The following is an 18,388-nucleotide window of genomic DNA, read 5'->3' as shown; positions in this document are numbered from 1 at the left end:
GTTAAAGCTCCTCGAACAGAATCTTTCTTAGTTGAGAGTTCATTCTAAAATAAATTTTTTCAATTCCAATAAGATTAAAAAACAATATTGTGTGGCCTTAACAAATCCAATCCAAAATTAATTAATACTATTTCAAACTGAAAATCGAATCAATGTGTTTGAGTTGACGCCCTCATTTTAATTCAGTCACGTACGCCTAGTGGTATACTGATTACATTAGTTAGCCTAGTGGTAAAACAAAAAAAAAATTTTAAGGGGATCAAAGGCTAGCACAGAATATTCCCTTTCCTTTCGTCGTCTGGTGGCAACCTCGCCTGACCTCCGTAGGAAGACGGTTGGTTTACCGCTGTGGTGGAGGAAGCATATCTCATCCGATTCGACGAGGAGGGGAGATTCCGCTGCCACTGTTGTTAACAGCGAGCATATCTGTATTATCTCACTGGCCCTTTTTCCTCCTCGCCTGCCCTCGTCATACACCTGCATCAATCGTTCACCGCTGGAGAATAAAAAAAGAAAAAAAAAGAAAAAAAAGAAAAAAAAAAGCGAGGCGAGAGGAGACGCGCGCGCACGCGCACGCGCACACACGAGCACATCAAGGCGAGCGCGAGAGTGCTGTCCGCTGTCCCCTTTGTCCTTATCGCCTCCCCTCCTCCCTCTCTGGTTCTCTCGCCGCGCCTATTGGCTCTCCGCCACGCCCCGCATCTTTTCTCGCCCCCTACCTCTGTTCCTTCTTTTGCCTAACCTTTCCCCTTTTCTCTCCACCGCTTTTGACTGATTTGTCCTCTCCTCCTCCTCCTCCTTTGGGATGCGCGTGCTCTGCTCTTGGGATTTCAGACAGATTGGAAGCAGCGGCGGTAGAGAAGTTACCGATTCCATCCTTGTCGCCATCAAGACGCCGTGGTTCGTGGAGAGGGGCTGAAGCAGCGGCGGCAGAGAAGTTACCGATTTCATCCTTGTCGCCATCAAGACGCCGAGGTTCTTGGAGAGGGGCTGCTCGCTGATGACGATGACCTCCTCCAAGAAGAAGTCGCCCTCTTCGGGGCGCTACGAGTCGGAGCATGTGATGAACTACAGAGGAGGCTCGGTCCTCGGCAAGAAGACCATCCTCAAGAGCGATCACTTTCCCGGCTGTCAAAACAAGCGGTTGACCCCCCAAATCGATGGCGCCCCCAATTATCGCCAGGTCTGTCGGTGTCCGCTCTTGTGTTCCTCTGTGTGTCGTCTTTCTTTCCAGTCCGCTTCATGTTCATTCTTCATTCTCTTATTGTGTGGTCTTCAGTGCTGTTCGAATCGATTGGTTGTTATTGACTGTTTCGATACCCTCCTCCAATTTTCGTTCAGAAAACTATTCATTTGCCTTAAAATTGATGATACCTAAATCAGCGAAATAAACAGACCGTGTAGGGTTGGATTTGCAGGTAGAATCCCAAGTGTTCGTAATGGGCAATTAACTATCTGGCAGATTTATATTGGTCATCTTTAACATTGACATCCGACAAACTTCACACTTGTGTGTAATTACTAAACTGGCGTGAACGTTTTGTACACATGTACGAGACCTGATTTCCTTTTCTCTTTTTGTTTTAATAAAACATGAGTTTGTATCTGCAAGGTTGAATTCTAGCCAAGTGATAGTACTTGTGATTTCATAAGAAATAAGGCAGAATACTTGAGCATTTCCTCTGAGATTTTCTTTCCCAATATTTTCCATCTATGTTTGTTTCTTGAGATCCTGATTCCACCATATCATCATTGCCAAATCGGGCAATCGACTCTCTGGAGGACTTATATGAGTCATGCTGGGTATTGACATCTGACATTATTTACACGTGTGTATTTTCTTAACCAGTGTGGATACGTTCATTAATCCATGACATGCACTGGTGAGACATGATATATTCTTCTCTTATTTCTTTTGGTTTTGTTAGATATGATGATTCTATTGTTTATATCTGCATGTTGAATTTATGACTAGTGATGCATACCAAAATAAATGCTGGAGTTAAGCATTTGAGTTTAGATTGTCTTTTTGGTTCTTTTCAGTATATGCATTTTTCTTGTGATTCTGATGCCTTCATTGCTAGCAATATTTGAGATTGTGTTTTCAGTCTTTTTCATCTATGCTTGTTTCTTGAGCTTCCGATTTCTTTACTGCTAGAAAAGTTAACAAAATTGGGCAGCACAGCCGCAGATGCTTGTGCTAAAGCAGGCCTGGAGGGTCAATATATGCAACCTTTTGCTTGTGAGTAAATGGGTTTTTTCTGTTACACAATCCTTTGTTTCGAAAAGAACAATCTTACTTGGAACCAAGGCTTGCCTTGGCGATAACTGATATTTTAAAATATTCTATATGTTATTTTTTCATGAGCATTTGAGATTGATTAGTCAACAGCAATTTTCTGGTTCTTGTAAGCTATTTGAGCAAGACTAGATTCCATAAAGATTTTAAAGTTCTTTTGCCTATAAATGCATTAATATCTACTGATCAAGTGCTTTAACCTAGTTAATTACTCAGGGACTGTAAAATATATAACTTCTAAGGCTTTTCCAATATTTTATTTACTCTGAACTTATTAAGCTATTAAAAAAAAAATGTTAGCGGAATGACATATCGCCACCATTGAGATATTTACTCTCCTTTGGATTCTTGCTACTGGAAAATAAGGATCTTCAAATGATAATTATCTTCAAACATAATTAGCACTTACATGCCTTCGGTGTTTTGACTTCCCCTTCCTCAAAGCAAATCATAGTACTTGCAGATGTTATTAAGATTACCATTTTGAAAAGATAGAGAGATCTTTAACTTTTGGAAAGCCTAGAACTCAACATGGCAGTTTGCAAGATATGGAATAATGAGTGTTTAGCCTGTCAGCCTATTAATAATTTCTGACAAATATCTTTTGCACATCACAAATCTAGATTATCTCCATAGTGATTTAATTTCTGTTGAAAATGCAAAATCTAAATAGGGACATTCCTATGGATTTCATACGATAGCCTGGTACTTAATTCTGAATAACATATTTGGCTAATTATATAACAAGTATAGGCTACACTTGAGAGCATATGACTCTTCTAAGCATGGGTCATTATAAAGTTGACAGCAGTTGCATTTGAGTCTGGATGTCAACATGCTTAGTCCTCTTCAAATCAACATGTTTTTCATCATATTTGTTCAATTATCTCTAAATGTCATATGCCATACATTTCATGCACCAGAAAAATTTTCTTAACTATGGTTAAATGAACTTTATATCTCTCAGCAGGATACCAGCAGATTAGGCTTGTGTCTGGTTTTTTGAGCGAATTGTTCAGGTGTTATTGATTTTATTACATTTTAAAGTCAAGGAACATTAAATATAGATGAGCCTTTTTAAAATGTAATAACTAATAAGATTTTCTGGTTGGTTAAATCAACATGTTTCTCATCATATTTGTTCAATTATCTCTGAAAGTCATAAGTCATACATTTCGTGTACCAGAAAAATTTTCTTAACTAAGTATGGTTAAATGAACTTTATGTCTCTCAGCAAGATACCAGCAGATTGAGCTTGTGTCTGGTTTCTCGTGCTAATTGTTCACGTGTTATTGATTTTATTACATTTTTAAGTCAAGGAACATTAAATATAGATGAGCCTTTTGATTGTAATAACTAATAAGATTTTCTGGTTGGTTTCAAACCAAGATGATTGTGCATCAGAACTGAGTTCTTATGTTGCAATTTTGACCCTGTTAGGGAAATACAATTGCCTTTTAGTCTCTTTTTTCCCAAGGTCTACTTGGGATGAATTTTGTACTAATTTTATATTTATGATAGTTGGGATTTGGATCATCCATTTTTGAAAGAAGAAAATAGTCATGTATGAGTAATGCATTTTTATAGTAAATGTAAGGCTTTTAAACACTTAATTTCTTGAAATTGCATATATAATGGTTTTGAAGTATCATGGCTAGACAATTACGCTAGTTCAATTTAAAATGTTGTAATATATGTAAAATACAAATTAGAGAAGGCAACTGGAGATTATTTGTTTCTCTTTTTGAACCTTAGCAACAAGATTGACTGGTTTTTTTTTTTTTTATTTCTATGATGCCCACATGTAAAAAGATTGTGCACAAATAACAAGGTTCGACAGTATGTGAGGATGTTGATGTCCGATTGTTGATCACATAAGAAGACAGTTTAATTATTGAATAGTTGACTATTTAGTTTTGGTATGTATTAAAGCATATATAATGATACAAAATTTTTATAAAATAAATGCATTGTCTCTTGTTGATAGGGTATTTACATTTAAGCTTATGCATAAACATTGCTTAGGTGTTGCTAACATTTGAAATTGCACGCATTCTACATTATTCTGCCTACTTCTGTACTGATGAACATGTCCTCCAAATTTATTGTACATGCACACTTTTGCCATTGATGATACTTGAGTAACTGTTAAGCTGATTGATATATTTTGTAGGCTGGTTCATTGCATGTTCATGGGGTTGCTATACCTACAATAGATGGGATCCAGAATGTACTTAATCATATTGGAGCAAAACAAGACTTAAAGAAAAAAGGTGTCCTGTGGCATAATCTTCGAGAAGAGCCTGTAAGATTATCTAACTACTCTCACAAAATTATCAATGAATATTTTTTTTTCATTTTTGTACATGATCTTTATTTGTTTAAACAGGTTGTCTACATCAATGGCCGCCCCTTTGTCCTACGAGATGTTGAAAGGCCTTTCTCCAATCTTGAGTACACGGTTTGTAGATAATATTCTATTGTCGAAATGGACTTTAGTCTATGTAGTTTTTTTGTTTTCTAAATATTTGCTCTAGAAAAAGATATATTCTTTAAAACTTTTAGCTTGTATAAATTCTGCTTTTTCTTATTTCACTTTAATGGCTAGCAGCAAAACAATAAAAAAATCCGTGTTGCATTTGATCCGAAAGTTTCTCATTTGGGACAATGAAGCTAGTTACACTTAAAAGCTAAAGTGTAAAGTGCAACAATTGCCTTACCAAAGGAATGCATATGGTGGGTTGTGACTGGACTTGATATCATGCCATCAGCATGGCAACCTGTTGTGCCAGTGTTACCATGCTATCAGGGGAAGAAGAAATCAAGAAAAAAAGAGAGCAAAAAAGAAAGTTGAAGCCATAAATACACAAATGTCATTGTGGTTGTTTGACTGCATCCAACTTCTTGACTAGTGGCATAAGATCCTTCCATTGCTAAACCATGAGGTCCCAAATTCATTGGCCATGATGTGATGTTACCTGAAGGTCGGGCAGGCCTCTAATGAATCATGTTGATTTGTTAAACTTTAACTGATGAATTAATTATTCAGAAAACCAAAAGGAAGGTTTTAAAACTCCGAAGTATAAAAAAATTTGGCAAAAAGAGCTCCATTAATTTAAAAATGCGATCTTTGCCTACATGGAGAAATAACAACTATTACTGTTAGGGTTTTCTTTTTCATCCCTACAGTTAGATTTAGTTTCCTATTTCTTTCAAAGTGCAGTAATTCTAATTTGTCTTTTCCTTAAAACATATCTATTCCAAGATAAAATGGTAACTTGCAATGAAACAGTCTGCATGTTACCTATGACACACTAATATTCCCACATGGGGAAATCCATATTAGCTTACTTGCTATATTTGACTTTCAATGGTCAACTTATAATTTATATGGTGAATCCTGCACCATTCACAAGTTATTAAGTTAGTAGGTTATTTAGGTCATGTACAAGTAGTATCATAGCAAATCTGTGGGCTTTTCCATCTGGTCATTTGGGCTGAGTTCCACAGGGAACACCAAAAGACCATTGTATGTCATGTGTGACAACTTGACAAGGATCTCAGGATTTGCTAGAGTGTTGGTGATATCCAAATAGCCCCACATGTACTTTAATATGTGCTTAACAGCTAGCTACTAAATTTTGTGTTGTGTGCTAAGCTTCCACTCCATTCATTATTATTAGGTTGGTAGATTACTTTTATTATGACATCGGTCAACTTTTTAGTCTAAACAAACTTGTAATTTTTCATTATCGAACTCACACTTCAAGCATATTCACAAAACGAAGTTTAAAGAAGACAAAAAGTTGATAAATGGAAGGCCTTATTTATTGTGGAGTATGATCATCTGCTGCTCTTTGACACTATAGAATATACAACATGTTAGATATAAGCTACATAGCTGTCACTGGATTATATTATTGGCTGAAGTCTGTCATGTAAAACTGAACCCATTGTATAATGAGTTGCATTTTAAACTTGTTAAATGACCATGCATATTATTTCATTTTCTTTGGCTTCTGTGATCAGAGATGGTTGCAATTGAGCCTGGTCCTTAGCTGACACTACGTTTGTCAGTTAAGGCATATTCACAACATTTACAGAACATTGAGAATTATGCATGAAAACCTAGGAAAGTAATAATGTGAAATGAACATGGTAGATGATGCATAGGAGCCTGGCAATTTACATTTGGTTAGTCGAAAGGAACTAGCAGAGGCTCTACAGCAAAGGAGCAAACCTGAATTTTTCTTTTAATAAGCTGCAAAGAGGATGCAGAGACAAAGAGGAATGGACAAGGAAGGTTTTGGAAGTTCCAGTGATAGTAAATTCTAAATGTCCACTTGATGTTTGAATTGCAGTTTCCTTTTCTTTGATATGACTTCTTGATGTAGGTTTGTTCGTCATGACCTCTAACTTTGATTTATATTGATCCGTTAATTTAGTCCAACTGAATATTTAATTGTTTTGGTCCTTTGATGTTTCTTCCATTTTAATTTTTCTTGTTTAAAATATTAAAATTCAGATGCCAAGGTACAAACTTGTTTGGCAACTTTTTTTCTACTTTTTTTCTTAAGTGCTTAATTATTTTGAGACTTTGGAAGCTGAAAGCTTCTCTGGAGAATTTAGAAACATCTTTCTTTTCTTTTTCAACTTGTGATCATTCAAGAAGGACTCACAATCAACTAACATCAAAACTGATTTGTTGTATCCCTTTCTCTGATCTTCTGACATGCATGATGTGCACTGATAATAATATTCTATTTCAGTCCTGCATCCATCTAATATAACCTGCCAGAACCATTTTTATCTGATTGTCTGCTCCCGTATGCCTTCGACTTCTCTAATCATTCTGTTGGATAAAACTGTGACTGACAGATGAAACCAAAACAGGAATAACAATTCTATTCTTATTTTGAGAAGCATCAACAACTAGATTATTCCAAATATATCCTTTACGAGGGGTTTAGAGCCTCCAGTTTTCTTAAAGAATCTAAACAATTCAAAATGACTTGATTTCCTGCTTGCACTTGCTTGTCTTTGAGTTATTCAAATTTGCATTATCTTCAAATTTGTTTTTCATGTCATTCTAGGGAATTAACAGGGCTAGATTGGAGCAAATGGAATTTCGGCTGAAAGAAGACATCTTGCGAGAAGCTGCACGGTATGCATATAAACATTATTCATCATTTTAAAGGAAGGTTCTGTGAGGTTTTCTTACTGAAAATTTGACATATCAGTTATGGGAATAAAATCCTTGTAACTGATGAACTGCCAGATGGCCAGATGGTGGACCAATGGGAACCAGTGATGCATAACTCTGTCAAAGCACCTTTAGAGGTACTTAAGTCGATGATAGTTGTATAGTTTGTTAAATGATCATAATTGTTTTCTTTGAAGCTCTTTATTTTTTCACATTTTTAATGTTCTGTCTAGGTGTATGAAGAGCTACAGGAAGAAGGATATCTTGTTAATTATGAGCGTATTCCTATTACAGATGAAAAATCCCCAAAAGAAGGAGATTTTGATGATTTGGTCAGATTTCTTATCTCTGTCAAATTATGAAGTTTTCCTCCTTTTTTTTTTTTCCTGATTTTGACTTTAGAAGTATTCAATATTTAAAATGGAGAAACTAGAACCAGAAAAGGAAAGAGCAAATATGTAGGTTGTAATATTGTCCAAAGAGACATTATTTCTACCATTAGAAAACACAGAAGCTCCAATCTAGTGCATCTGTCTAAGAAGATAGCTGCAGTTTCAGATTCTGACCGAAAAAGAAAGAGAAGGAAAGAAAAAAAGAAGGAGGAAAGAGAGACGAGGACAGAGAGTGAGAGTGAGGAGATCAGAGGGGGAGACAGGAGACTGGAGAGAGAGAGAGAGAGAGAGAGAGAGAGAGAGAGAGAGAGAGACTGTGAGTAGTAGTCAATGAGGGGGATGGATGAGCAAAGAGAAGTTTGGAAAAGGAAGTGGACTTACCTCTTTCTTTCATGAGTGGTTGCTGGTTGCCAACTCTGTTCGATGCCAGCCCCATGGTCGGTAGTTTTGCCATGGACTTTTGCTTCAATTCTTAGGTTTCACTTGCTGCCTATGTATTGGGGCAAAGAAGTAAGAGATAATTCTCATATTTTTCTTTTGCTCTTATATAATATATAACTTTCTAATATACGTAATTAACATATATAACATTATAAAATAAGCTTATATAGCCAGCCTTAGCAGGATAGCATGGTCTCTTCTTTGAGACCAAGATGGCTAGGGTTTGAGTAATGTATACCTCTCCGCTAGTAAGGGTTATTAAACTGATGGGTGCCTTGTGCACTGGCATAAACTTATACTATTAACTATTAACTTGTAACTTACAACTAATATTATTAGCATATGTTAAATTATAACTGTCTTATATTATTTACTTACAACTTATGTATAACTAGTATGTTATTTATATGCAAAATATTAAGTGTCAACACACATATATATATATATATATATATATATATCGGATTATCAGTTGTGTTATCAACTGTCATGCATATAAATATAGTGACTATTGTAGGTTTCAAACTCGGTAGACTCTGATATGAATTGACCTAGTTGGGATTGAACGAGGGCGATCTGATCCATCCCACAATATTGCAAAATTTATTGGGATCAAAGAAATTAACCAGAATGGTTTATTTTGGAAAAATCACATGACCCTGGTTGATTTCTAGGAAGCAGATCTTGAAAAAAGAAGGAAAAAGAGTAGAGCCGCAAGCTACAAAGAAAATAGAAAGAGAGGAGAGTTGAGTGGATGCCAGCTCTGAGAAGGAAATGAGTGAGAAGGCTGGACCTTAGTGGAACAGAGGAGAGAAGCATAGGAGGGCTTCCATGCTCTATCGTCACTATGCTTCATTTCTTTCATAATCGTCCATTTTCACCATTCTTGTTGCTTTCATAGGTTGCCTAAAGGTGGTCCTTCAGCCCCTATATATGCAGCCCCCAAACAAAATGGTTTAGGTGCAGCTTGAAGAATTAAGAGTTTTCCTTTTTATTTAATAACCTGATATTTGAGGTATAATATATGTTATTTATGTATGTTTTAAATTTTTAAAAGTTTTTTATTTTTTAAGTTCTTTCTTTTTTAATAATTTTTAAATTTTTTAAATTTTGTTTTATTTCACTCTTATTGACCTTATCGTGCCTATACAATTGGTATCATGTTGGTAGATCCAAATCTCGATTCTAATTTCGTGACATACCGTAGTGTATTGCAGCAAAACTTTGTTTTCAATAGGTGCTCGAGCGCTTGCATAGGTGCTCGGGTGAGGTGTGGCAAGGCCCAAGCACCTCATAACAAGTTCAAGTGAGGTGATTCAATGAGGTGCCAACCAGGCATGTGCCTTAGCCCAGGCGTTGGGCGACTCAGGCGTGCGCTCGAGCCAAATAAAGCATGCGTTTGATTGGGCTCTGATTGGGGTTCAATAAATTGGAATTAGTTAGCTCAACCAAACCAACTAATCAACAACTTGCTCACCCCCTCCCCCAATCGCACCCCCTCCTCCGCGCTCGACCAAGTGAAGACTCTAGTGAAAGAAACCCAACCATGAGCCTCATCCACCCTACGTTGTCGTCTGCAGCGAATTCCTTCAGCTTACACTGTTGACTGCGAGCCTCCTCTACCCTACCTCGTTGTGTGCAATGAAGCCTCTTTCATCCTCTGCTGTTGCGCACAACGTCTTCCTTCAGCTTATGTTGCCGATCGCGAGCCTCCTCTGCCCTACATCGCTATGTGAAGTTTCATTTCTCCCCAATATGCAGCTTATGCTGTCAACTAGCTTCATTTCGCTGTCGATTGCCACCTTCCTTTGCCCTAAACACCACCATAGCCACATGAACCCTACTTGAGTAGGAGAACCCAACCTTCCTCCATCGTGCCTTGTTGTCTTCCTTGGTGCCATACCCCATAGCCTACCATCAACTGGTTACTTCTCCATTTAACCATCTCCTTTTTCTCAGTCTATAGGTAACAACAACAATTTTGTCGGAAGGTACCATCTAGCTTAGTTGGTAAAGACTTTAGTAGTTTATTATAAGATCGTGGGCTTAAATCTCACTTTTACCACTTACCTTTGCCAAAAAACAACAGTTTTGTTAAATGATCTCCTATTTCTTGTACTAGCTTGAGCACTTTGTTTAATGATCTCCTATTTCATGGACTTTGTTAAATTATTAGGAACTTATAAACACTTTTAGGTGGGTGCACTATTAGGAGTTAGAACATAACAATACACTGTTAGGTAGATAATAAGAACACCTTGCTTTGCTCACTCGGTATATATATTTTTAAATTATAAATAAACAATAGGTATATTTTTTTATATTTTAATATTCATGAGCGCTTCACTTCGCTCAAGCAAGTGTATGGGCAAGCGCCTGGTGCCTCGGGCGTTTTGTCACCTTAGTGCCTTTTGGCACTAGCGTTTTTGAAAACACTAAGCCAAAGTTATCAACATTCAATTATTTTCTTTAATCTATTTTCTTTTATTAGCATCTTCTACTGTTGTTGCTATAAATAGTAAGCAAGGTTTGTACTACTGTCTGATGGGGCTTGGTATGCGTGTTGTTCATTGGTTGAACAACCTACCGGTACACAGACTAGTGTAACTGAGCCAAAGTTATCAACATTCAATTATTTTCTTTAATCTATTTTCTTTTAGTAGCATCTTCTATTGTTGTTGCGATAAATAGTAAACAAGGTTTGTACTACTGTCTGATGTGGCTTGGTATGAGTGGTATTCATTGGTTCAACAACCTACTGATTCACAGCGTAGGGTAACTGGGTTGGATGCCCAATATAAGGCCTGTACCAGGCAGTTTATTTTATTTTTTATATTTTCTGTCTTTTCTTCAGGTTTTTTTCGAAACATGAGAAGTACCAGCATATAGGCCACTTGGGTGACTGGTATGGACCAGTAGAGCTTCGGTCCAAGCCCTGACCAGTATGCTTCCAGTACATGAAATGATGAACCTGGCTAGTAGTCATGCTTTATCTACAATACAAAACTTGTTGATCTTGTAATGATTTGTGTTCTGATGACTGATTATCAGACTGCTAATAATTTGATGAGGTTCCTAGTCAATAATGCATAATTCCAAGTTTTTTTTCTTTCTACTTATTAATGGATTTATAGAAGGGTAGACCTTAGTTTCCAACACACCTCCAGATCAGTAGCCTTAAGCTGATTCCAATCTGCCTAACCTTGTCTCAAAGTTCTTTGAATCTTCTTCTTGGTGTGTTTTCTAAAGTTTCTTCCCATTTTTTGGTTGTTTAGAACTTCTGACACTCTTTACATGCCACAATGTTATGAAGATCACTTTCTAATGAAGTGTATTTGACAAAATAATTGAACTTGTTGTGGCCCTACATTTGTGATCCATTTGATTCTTCTGAATTTATTAACCAAGATTTCAAATACTGCTGTCATTTTGCTCCATGTGATTCTATCGGGTAACAAACCTAGGCAATTTTTCCTATAATCATGTTGTCAAGTACCATGAATGACTGATTCCTGTCATCTTATCAGAAAGTATGCTTTTGCTGAATTATGGATTCAGCAGTGTACAAATTAGTTTGGGCTAGATGAAGTGCATGGTTCTCAACCCCAGCACATTGGGGACTGTGCCCTGATAAACAGGATGCTGTCTGATAACTTGTAGCCCTACTATTTTACCTTTCTTTCAGAAAGGTACCTGTCTTTCCTATCATAGCCAAATTCTACAGGTTCAAGTAATGCATTATGAGGAGACCTTGGAGTTTATGCAATAGTTGTAACTGGAAGCTTTGAGAAAAATGATGCAATAGTTTTAGCATCATTGAATGGATGCTTATGGATCAGCTGCCTAATCCTCTGGGACAATTTTCTTTTAATTGGCTAAGATCAGGAATTGTTTCCTTATTGCCAAATGTGATGTTAATGGACATATCTTGATTTGTAAAAGTTGGTGGAGAAGATAACATGGCATTGATGCAGCAGAAGTAAAAAAATGCAGTAAACTTAGGTCACTGCTCGCCTGCATTAACTGGAGATAATATATAAATGGTTGTGGTCATTTTATGCACTCATTTTGAGTTTCTATAAACTGAACTGATAGTCTAGTTTCTAAATATTAGTATTAGTACTCAACAGAATATTACTGGACCAGTATGTATAGGTCGATAAGTATGGTATGTCATGGTTCACCTATAAAAACTGCTAAAATTTTGCTTAATATGTTCAATATAGATAGTTGTAAATTGCATACTATTATACGAGCACATGGTTGGACCAGTATAGTGTGGTTGGTAAACCATGATAACTGAAATATTGTTGATAATAAGCAACGAATTTGATGGCTTTGGAAATATGTAGCAGCCTTATAGTTGTGAAAATTGCCAATTACTTATGACAGGTGCATACAATCTCTCAAGTCAATTTAGACACAGAAATAGTTTTTAACTGTCAGATGGGGCGAGGACGAACAACGACTGGTATGGTGATAGCTACTCTGGTATATCTCAACCGAATAGGGGCATCAGGTAAGTTTCTATTTGTTTCTGAAATTTCTTAAGAACCTTTCAGGCTATTCATAACATGTCAAACCATCATACAGTATGTTTTGATTATATGGACAGCCTGATATCTAGAAGGTTTCTTGAAGAATTTGTCAAGTTGTTTTTGCAAATCTTTGTTAACTACTACCAACTTATTGCCTAGGGCAGATTACTTCCTTTCCTTGTTAATCATGATCTTTAACTATTTCTTGTTTTGACAGTTCATCTTAGTTTCTGAATAGAAGTTGTGTATAACTTATTTTTAACAAATAGGTATTCCACGGACTACTTCAATTGGAAAAGTCTTTGCTTCTGATGGTGATGTTACTGACTATCAACCAAACTCTGAAGAATCAATAAGGAGAGGTGAATATACTGTAATAAGAAGTTTAATTCGTGTCCTAGAGGTAAAATCTTTTATGCCTATTCCATTAGTTTATTAATTAGATAGCTTGATCATCGAAAACATTATATTAAAGTGGCTTGTGGCTTTCTTGCAGGGTGGTGCAGAAGCCAAAAAGCAAGTGGATAAAGTCATCGACAAATGTGATTCTATGCAGGTGTATTTTAGCTTGAGATATGCAAAATTTCTATTTGTCTTCAACACACACACACACGCACACACACACACACACATATATATACTTTTGAACTAGTATCTGGATTTAAACTTGGAGCTAACATGTTTCTATCATCTGTGATCATAGTTTTTCTTAACGATAGTGTAATTGGCATAGTATTCAGAATTTACTCAATTTTTTGTTCAACAGAACCTAAGAGAAGCTATTGCTACATATCGCAATAGCATTCTTCGCCAACCAGATGAGATGAAGAGGGAGGCATTGCTTTCATTTTTTGTTGAATATTTGGAACGCTACTACTTCCTCATCTGCTTTGCTGTCTACGTCCACACAGAGAGAGCTGCTCTTCATTCGGTTTCATCTGATCAAATAAGTTTTTCTGAGTGGATGAGGGCAAGGCCTGAACTTTATAGTATACTTCGCCGGTAATTTTTAGTGATAAGTTTAGTATTTTATTTTATAGTATTTCTAGTTCGGTTTTATTTGACTAACTGAACAAGTTCATCTATTATTCTTGTGCCTGTAAATAATTGTTCATTCTACTCATGATTGTTAATATCTAATAACAAACATTGTTAACAGATTTTTCTTTTATTTTTCATCTGAGTTTGGCCCTTACATTTGCTCTGGGCATTTTCTTCGCCGCTTCTTAACCTTGAAAGACGAGCCCACTTTATTTCTAAATAAGCTTCCATTCATTTGATCACTAATGAAGGTAATGCTAAGTTGATTGTTTTCCAAAATGGAAGGGATGTTATGTTGTCTTCGTTAATTATTTACTGCATATTATATCTGTTTGTGCCACTGTGAGAAACAAGGAAATTTCATTTCCTACTTGCAATAATTGTTCTTCAGTAAAGTTTGAATTTGAGAGAAATGTCTACTTTATCAGTTTGGTGATAGGTAACATGTGAACTTGTTGATTGGTCCATATTTAACCTTGAAAGAATCATTTTAATTTGGATGAATAAATTACTGCAATAATCATGTTTTTACATATTTTTTTTCATTTATTATGATACAATTGGTACTTTTACAGGTTGCTACGGAGAGACCCAATGGGTGCTCTTGGCTATTCAAGCTTGAAGCCTTCTTTAACAAAGATTTCTGAATCTACTGATCACAGTCCATATGACGTGGGTGTGGTTGCTGCTATGAGGAATGGTGAAGTTCTCGGAAGTCAGACAGTTTTAAAAAGCGATCACTGTCCTGGTTGCCAGAATCTTAGTTTGCCGGAAAGAGTGGATGGTGCACCTAATTTTCGGGAAGCTACTGGGTTTCCAGTTTATGGTGTTGCGAATCCCACAGTCGATGGTATTCGAGTCGTTGTTCAGCGAATCAGAAGTAAGGGCGGATGGTCAGTTTTATGGCATAATATGCGAGAAGAGCCAGTTATCTATATAAATGGGAGGCCTTTTGTGTTGCGTGAGGTGGAAAGGCCATACAAAAACATGCTGGAGTACACAGTAATTTCTTTTCTTTGATAGACATCTGCAATTCTACACACTTCCAATCCATATGTTCGGCAATAAAATTCTTGAGTAGTGATTGCTGACTTTACAATTAGAAAGTTTGATAGATTTGTGTAACCTTCACCCTTCTTTGATTACAACAATATCTACAGGCTAGATCCAAAGTGCCAGTTGCAAGGATCCTTTCCATTGTTCAGCTCTATACTAGGACATTTCTCATGTTCGATTGCCTGAGGGCTTGCAGAATTGAATTAGCAAGGAGTAAAACCATAAACAAATTTCTTTTTCAAAAACATAATAATCATAAAATATGAAAATTTACTAGTAAATTTAAGATAGTTAAAAAATTGTATTTGCATATCTGATTTTAAATGTATGATAGGGCACTACTATTTAGTAGGGGTAAATCACTCCTGAAATTTTCTAGGGTTGGTTCATTCTCTCACGACATTGGTGTCTGGGATCCACAAATATGTGCACTGTGCATCATATTTATGTTTATGTGAGAGAATCACCTATGAAAATCATTGAGGAGTCATTCACTCCTGCCAAATAGTGTTTTCGAATGTCATAATGCTAAAACATAAATCAATAAAATAGATCCTTTAAAGGAAATCATACTAATCTTGTAACTTCAAAAGTCAAAGGTGTTCCATAACTCTGCCTTCCCCTGGGAATGACTGATGAAAGGTTAGAGGTTTTCTAACCTCTTTGTCTTCACTTTCCTATTCTCATATCTTCTCGTGCAGCTAATCTTAATTTTCCTACTTGAGTTTCCAGTTCAATTGGTATAAACCTGGATTAGTAAATTTTATGTTGATTTTGACCAGTTCAATTTGTATCAACCTGGATTAATCAATTTTATATTAATTTTGATCAAGTTATATTGATTCCAGTTGTTGGGATGAGAAATCTATTGATTTTGAGCAAGCCATTCTGGATTACTGAGTCACATTGAGCTGTCAAATCACATTTTATTGTTTTAGAAGTCTTCTTGAATCTTCCTCTCTTTGGACCACCAATCTTAATTAACTCATTTCTCTTAATAGGTTTATTTGTAGATCTTCTTTGGACCTGTCAAACTACCTTTAGTTTTTCTGTCAATTTATCCTCAGTTGGGATTAACCTGATTATTCACAAACACAATTTTTCTTATGTATCTTCTGTTGCATCCCCACATATCCATCTCACTCTCACCAACACTAACTTTTTTTGGGTTCACTTTGTGTAATAAAATTACTTAATGCTTTATTCCATGTGTGGTGTCTAGTCTTTTGATTCTCTTTAATGTGTAAAAAACAAAATATATTTTTTCTTGACTGTTGATATCAAGTTTTGGTTTGTCAGGGAATTGATCGTGAGAGGGTTGAGAGAATGGAAGCTCGGTTAAAGGAGGATATTCTTCGGGAGGCAGAGTTTTATGGTGGTACAATTATGGTGATTCATGAGACAGATGATGGGCAAATATTTGATGCATGGGAACATATAGATGCTGAATCTATTCAAACTCCATTGGATGTCTACAAACATTTAGAAGCCGAAGGTCTTCCCATTAAATATGCACGTGTGCCGATTACTGACGGTAAAGCTCCTAAAAGTTCAGATTTTGACGAAATAGCATCAAACATTGCTTCAGCACCCAAGGATACAGCTTTTGTGTTTAATTGCCAGGTACATATTTCTTGTAATTGCTTGGATCTCCTTTCTTTTTAGAGTTTGTACTAGATTCTGTTACATAAATAAATTTATAAATTCATGGAAATATTTCAATAATTTTGTCACGTTACAGATGGGCCGTGGCAGGACAACGACGGGAACTGTAATTGCATGCCTCGTGAAGCTTCGCATTGATCATGGAAAACCTATTAAAATGCAGCAAGATGACACGTACCACGAGCACTTGGACATTGGCTCCTCAAGTGGTGAAGAATCCATAGGTGATAACGGACCACCTATTTCAGATCTTCTGAAATCTGTGGATGGAAAAGAACCACGTTGTACTTTTGGAATTGATGACATCCTTCTATTAAGGAAGATAACAAGATTATTTGACAATGGAATTGAGTGCAGGGAGGTTTTGGATGCTATTATTGACAGATGTTCAGCTTTGCAGAATATACGTCAAGCAGTGCTACAGTACAGGAAGGTTATCAATCAACAGCATGTGGAGCCAAGAGTAAAGAGGGTTGCGCTAAATCGTGGTGCTGAGTATTTGGAACGTTACTTCAAGTTGATTGCTTTCTCAGCATATCTTGGAAGTGAAGCATTTGATGGTTTCTGTGGGCAAGGTGAAACTAAGATCTTGTTCAAAACTTGGCTGCACAGGAGGCCAGAGATCCAGACAATGAAATGGAGCATCAGATTACGACCTGGGCGGTTTTTCACTGTTCCTGTAAATTTCTTTATCTAACTTGATGATGTTGGAAAATGCATGTTTGTCTGCGCATGTTAAATTTCTTTTCTTCTGGTTATCCATTGTCTGATTAAAAAGTTATGATATCTGTTGTGTCTAGGATGATTCAAAAGCATTTTATGAAGCTCAGGATGGTGATGTGGTGATGGATGCAGTAGTCAAGTCTCGCAATGGGTCTGTCTTGGGAAAAGGTTCCATACTTAAAATGTACTTCTTTCCTGGACAAAGAACTTCAAGCTGCATGCAGTTTAAGGGTACACCACATATATATAAGGTATATTTTACTGGTCTAAATTGATGTAGTTAGTTCACTAAGCAGTTGTTTTAGCAAGTGCATAAGCTACTCCTATTTTGCTGTTGAAATTAGTTGTTGATAGTTTAGAAATATAAGTTAAATGTTGCCAAGGAATTTCAATGTGGATAACTGGAGGTGTCTTGTCCAAAATATCAATTTACAAGCTTGCCAAATTTTACTCCATGTTACTCAGAGCTATATTATAGTATTTGTTAGGTTGCTCATATTCATGGTTTGCTGGTTTGTCTTATTTATCTATATCTTCACCTGTTGGGTTGGTTTATATCACTATGGCTCACCTTTATTATAAATAAATCATTCAGAAACTCAAGATAAGTTATAGGCTGCTTTGTTTCAGACAATTGCATTAAAGCCTCCTATTTGCTTTATAAAGGTCATGAACTTTCAGTGGAACATCATATAAGTAGTAGTCTGATGTAGACTTAGATTCTCACCGAGCTGGTAGTTGGTTTATCAAACTCATTTACTTGTCTCCCTTTTTTTCCTCTTATATTTTTGAGACCACCCTACTTTCTTGCCCTGTACTTAAAAAATTATATGCTGGCTTTGACATTTTAATCCATTTTAGTTGAAATAAATAAATCCTGTTGTGCAGGTTAGCATGATTATCGTCAGCATAATTAGCAATTTTCACAAGGATGGAATTGGGATCGGGATCGACAAGTGGAAACATGATTAATATGCTCCAATAAGCATATATTTATTCAATTTGGCTGTAACTGGTGGAGTCTCATGGA

General features: G+C 36.3%; 1 protein-coding gene across 1 annotated transcript in view; it reads left to right on the top strand.

Moving 5' to 3' along the window:
- Positions 1 to 495: 495 nt before the first annotated feature.
- LOC103973679 (uncharacterized) overlaps positions 496 to 18,388 on the top strand; it is a 35,650-nt gene continuing 17,757 nt past the window's right edge. The window contains exons 1-14 of the mRNA XM_009388311.3: positions 496 to 1,183; positions 4,473 to 4,604; positions 4,689 to 4,760; positions 7,393 to 7,463; positions 7,540 to 7,639; positions 7,736 to 7,834; positions 12,728 to 12,854; positions 13,143 to 13,276; positions 13,370 to 13,429; positions 13,640 to 13,875; positions 14,490 to 14,916; positions 16,270 to 16,593; positions 16,712 to 17,314; positions 17,436 to 17,609. Coding sequence (XP_009386586.2) covers positions 1,001 to 1,183; positions 4,473 to 4,604; positions 4,689 to 4,760; positions 7,393 to 7,463; positions 7,540 to 7,639; positions 7,736 to 7,834; positions 12,728 to 12,854; positions 13,143 to 13,276; positions 13,370 to 13,429; positions 13,640 to 13,875; positions 14,490 to 14,916; positions 16,270 to 16,593; positions 16,712 to 17,314; positions 17,436 to 17,609 — 2,742 coding nt within the window. The 5' untranslated portion in view covers positions 496 to 1,000. The remainder of the gene's footprint in view (positions 1,184 to 4,472; positions 4,605 to 4,688; positions 4,761 to 7,392; positions 7,464 to 7,539; positions 7,640 to 7,735; positions 7,835 to 12,727; positions 12,855 to 13,142; positions 13,277 to 13,369; positions 13,430 to 13,639; positions 13,876 to 14,489; positions 14,917 to 16,269; positions 16,594 to 16,711; positions 17,315 to 17,435; positions 17,610 to 18,388) is intronic.

The sequence above is a fragment of the Musa acuminata genome, chromosome BXJ2-2 (genome assembly GCF_036884655.1).
Source record: "Musa acuminata AAA Group cultivar baxijiao chromosome BXJ2-2, Cavendish_Baxijiao_AAA, whole genome shotgun sequence".
Lineage (NCBI taxonomy): Eukaryota > Viridiplantae > Streptophyta > Magnoliopsida > Zingiberales > Musaceae > Musa > Musa acuminata.
The sequence above is the reverse complement of the archived record's forward strand: the minus strand, read 5'-3'. Positions and strand labels throughout refer to the sequence as shown.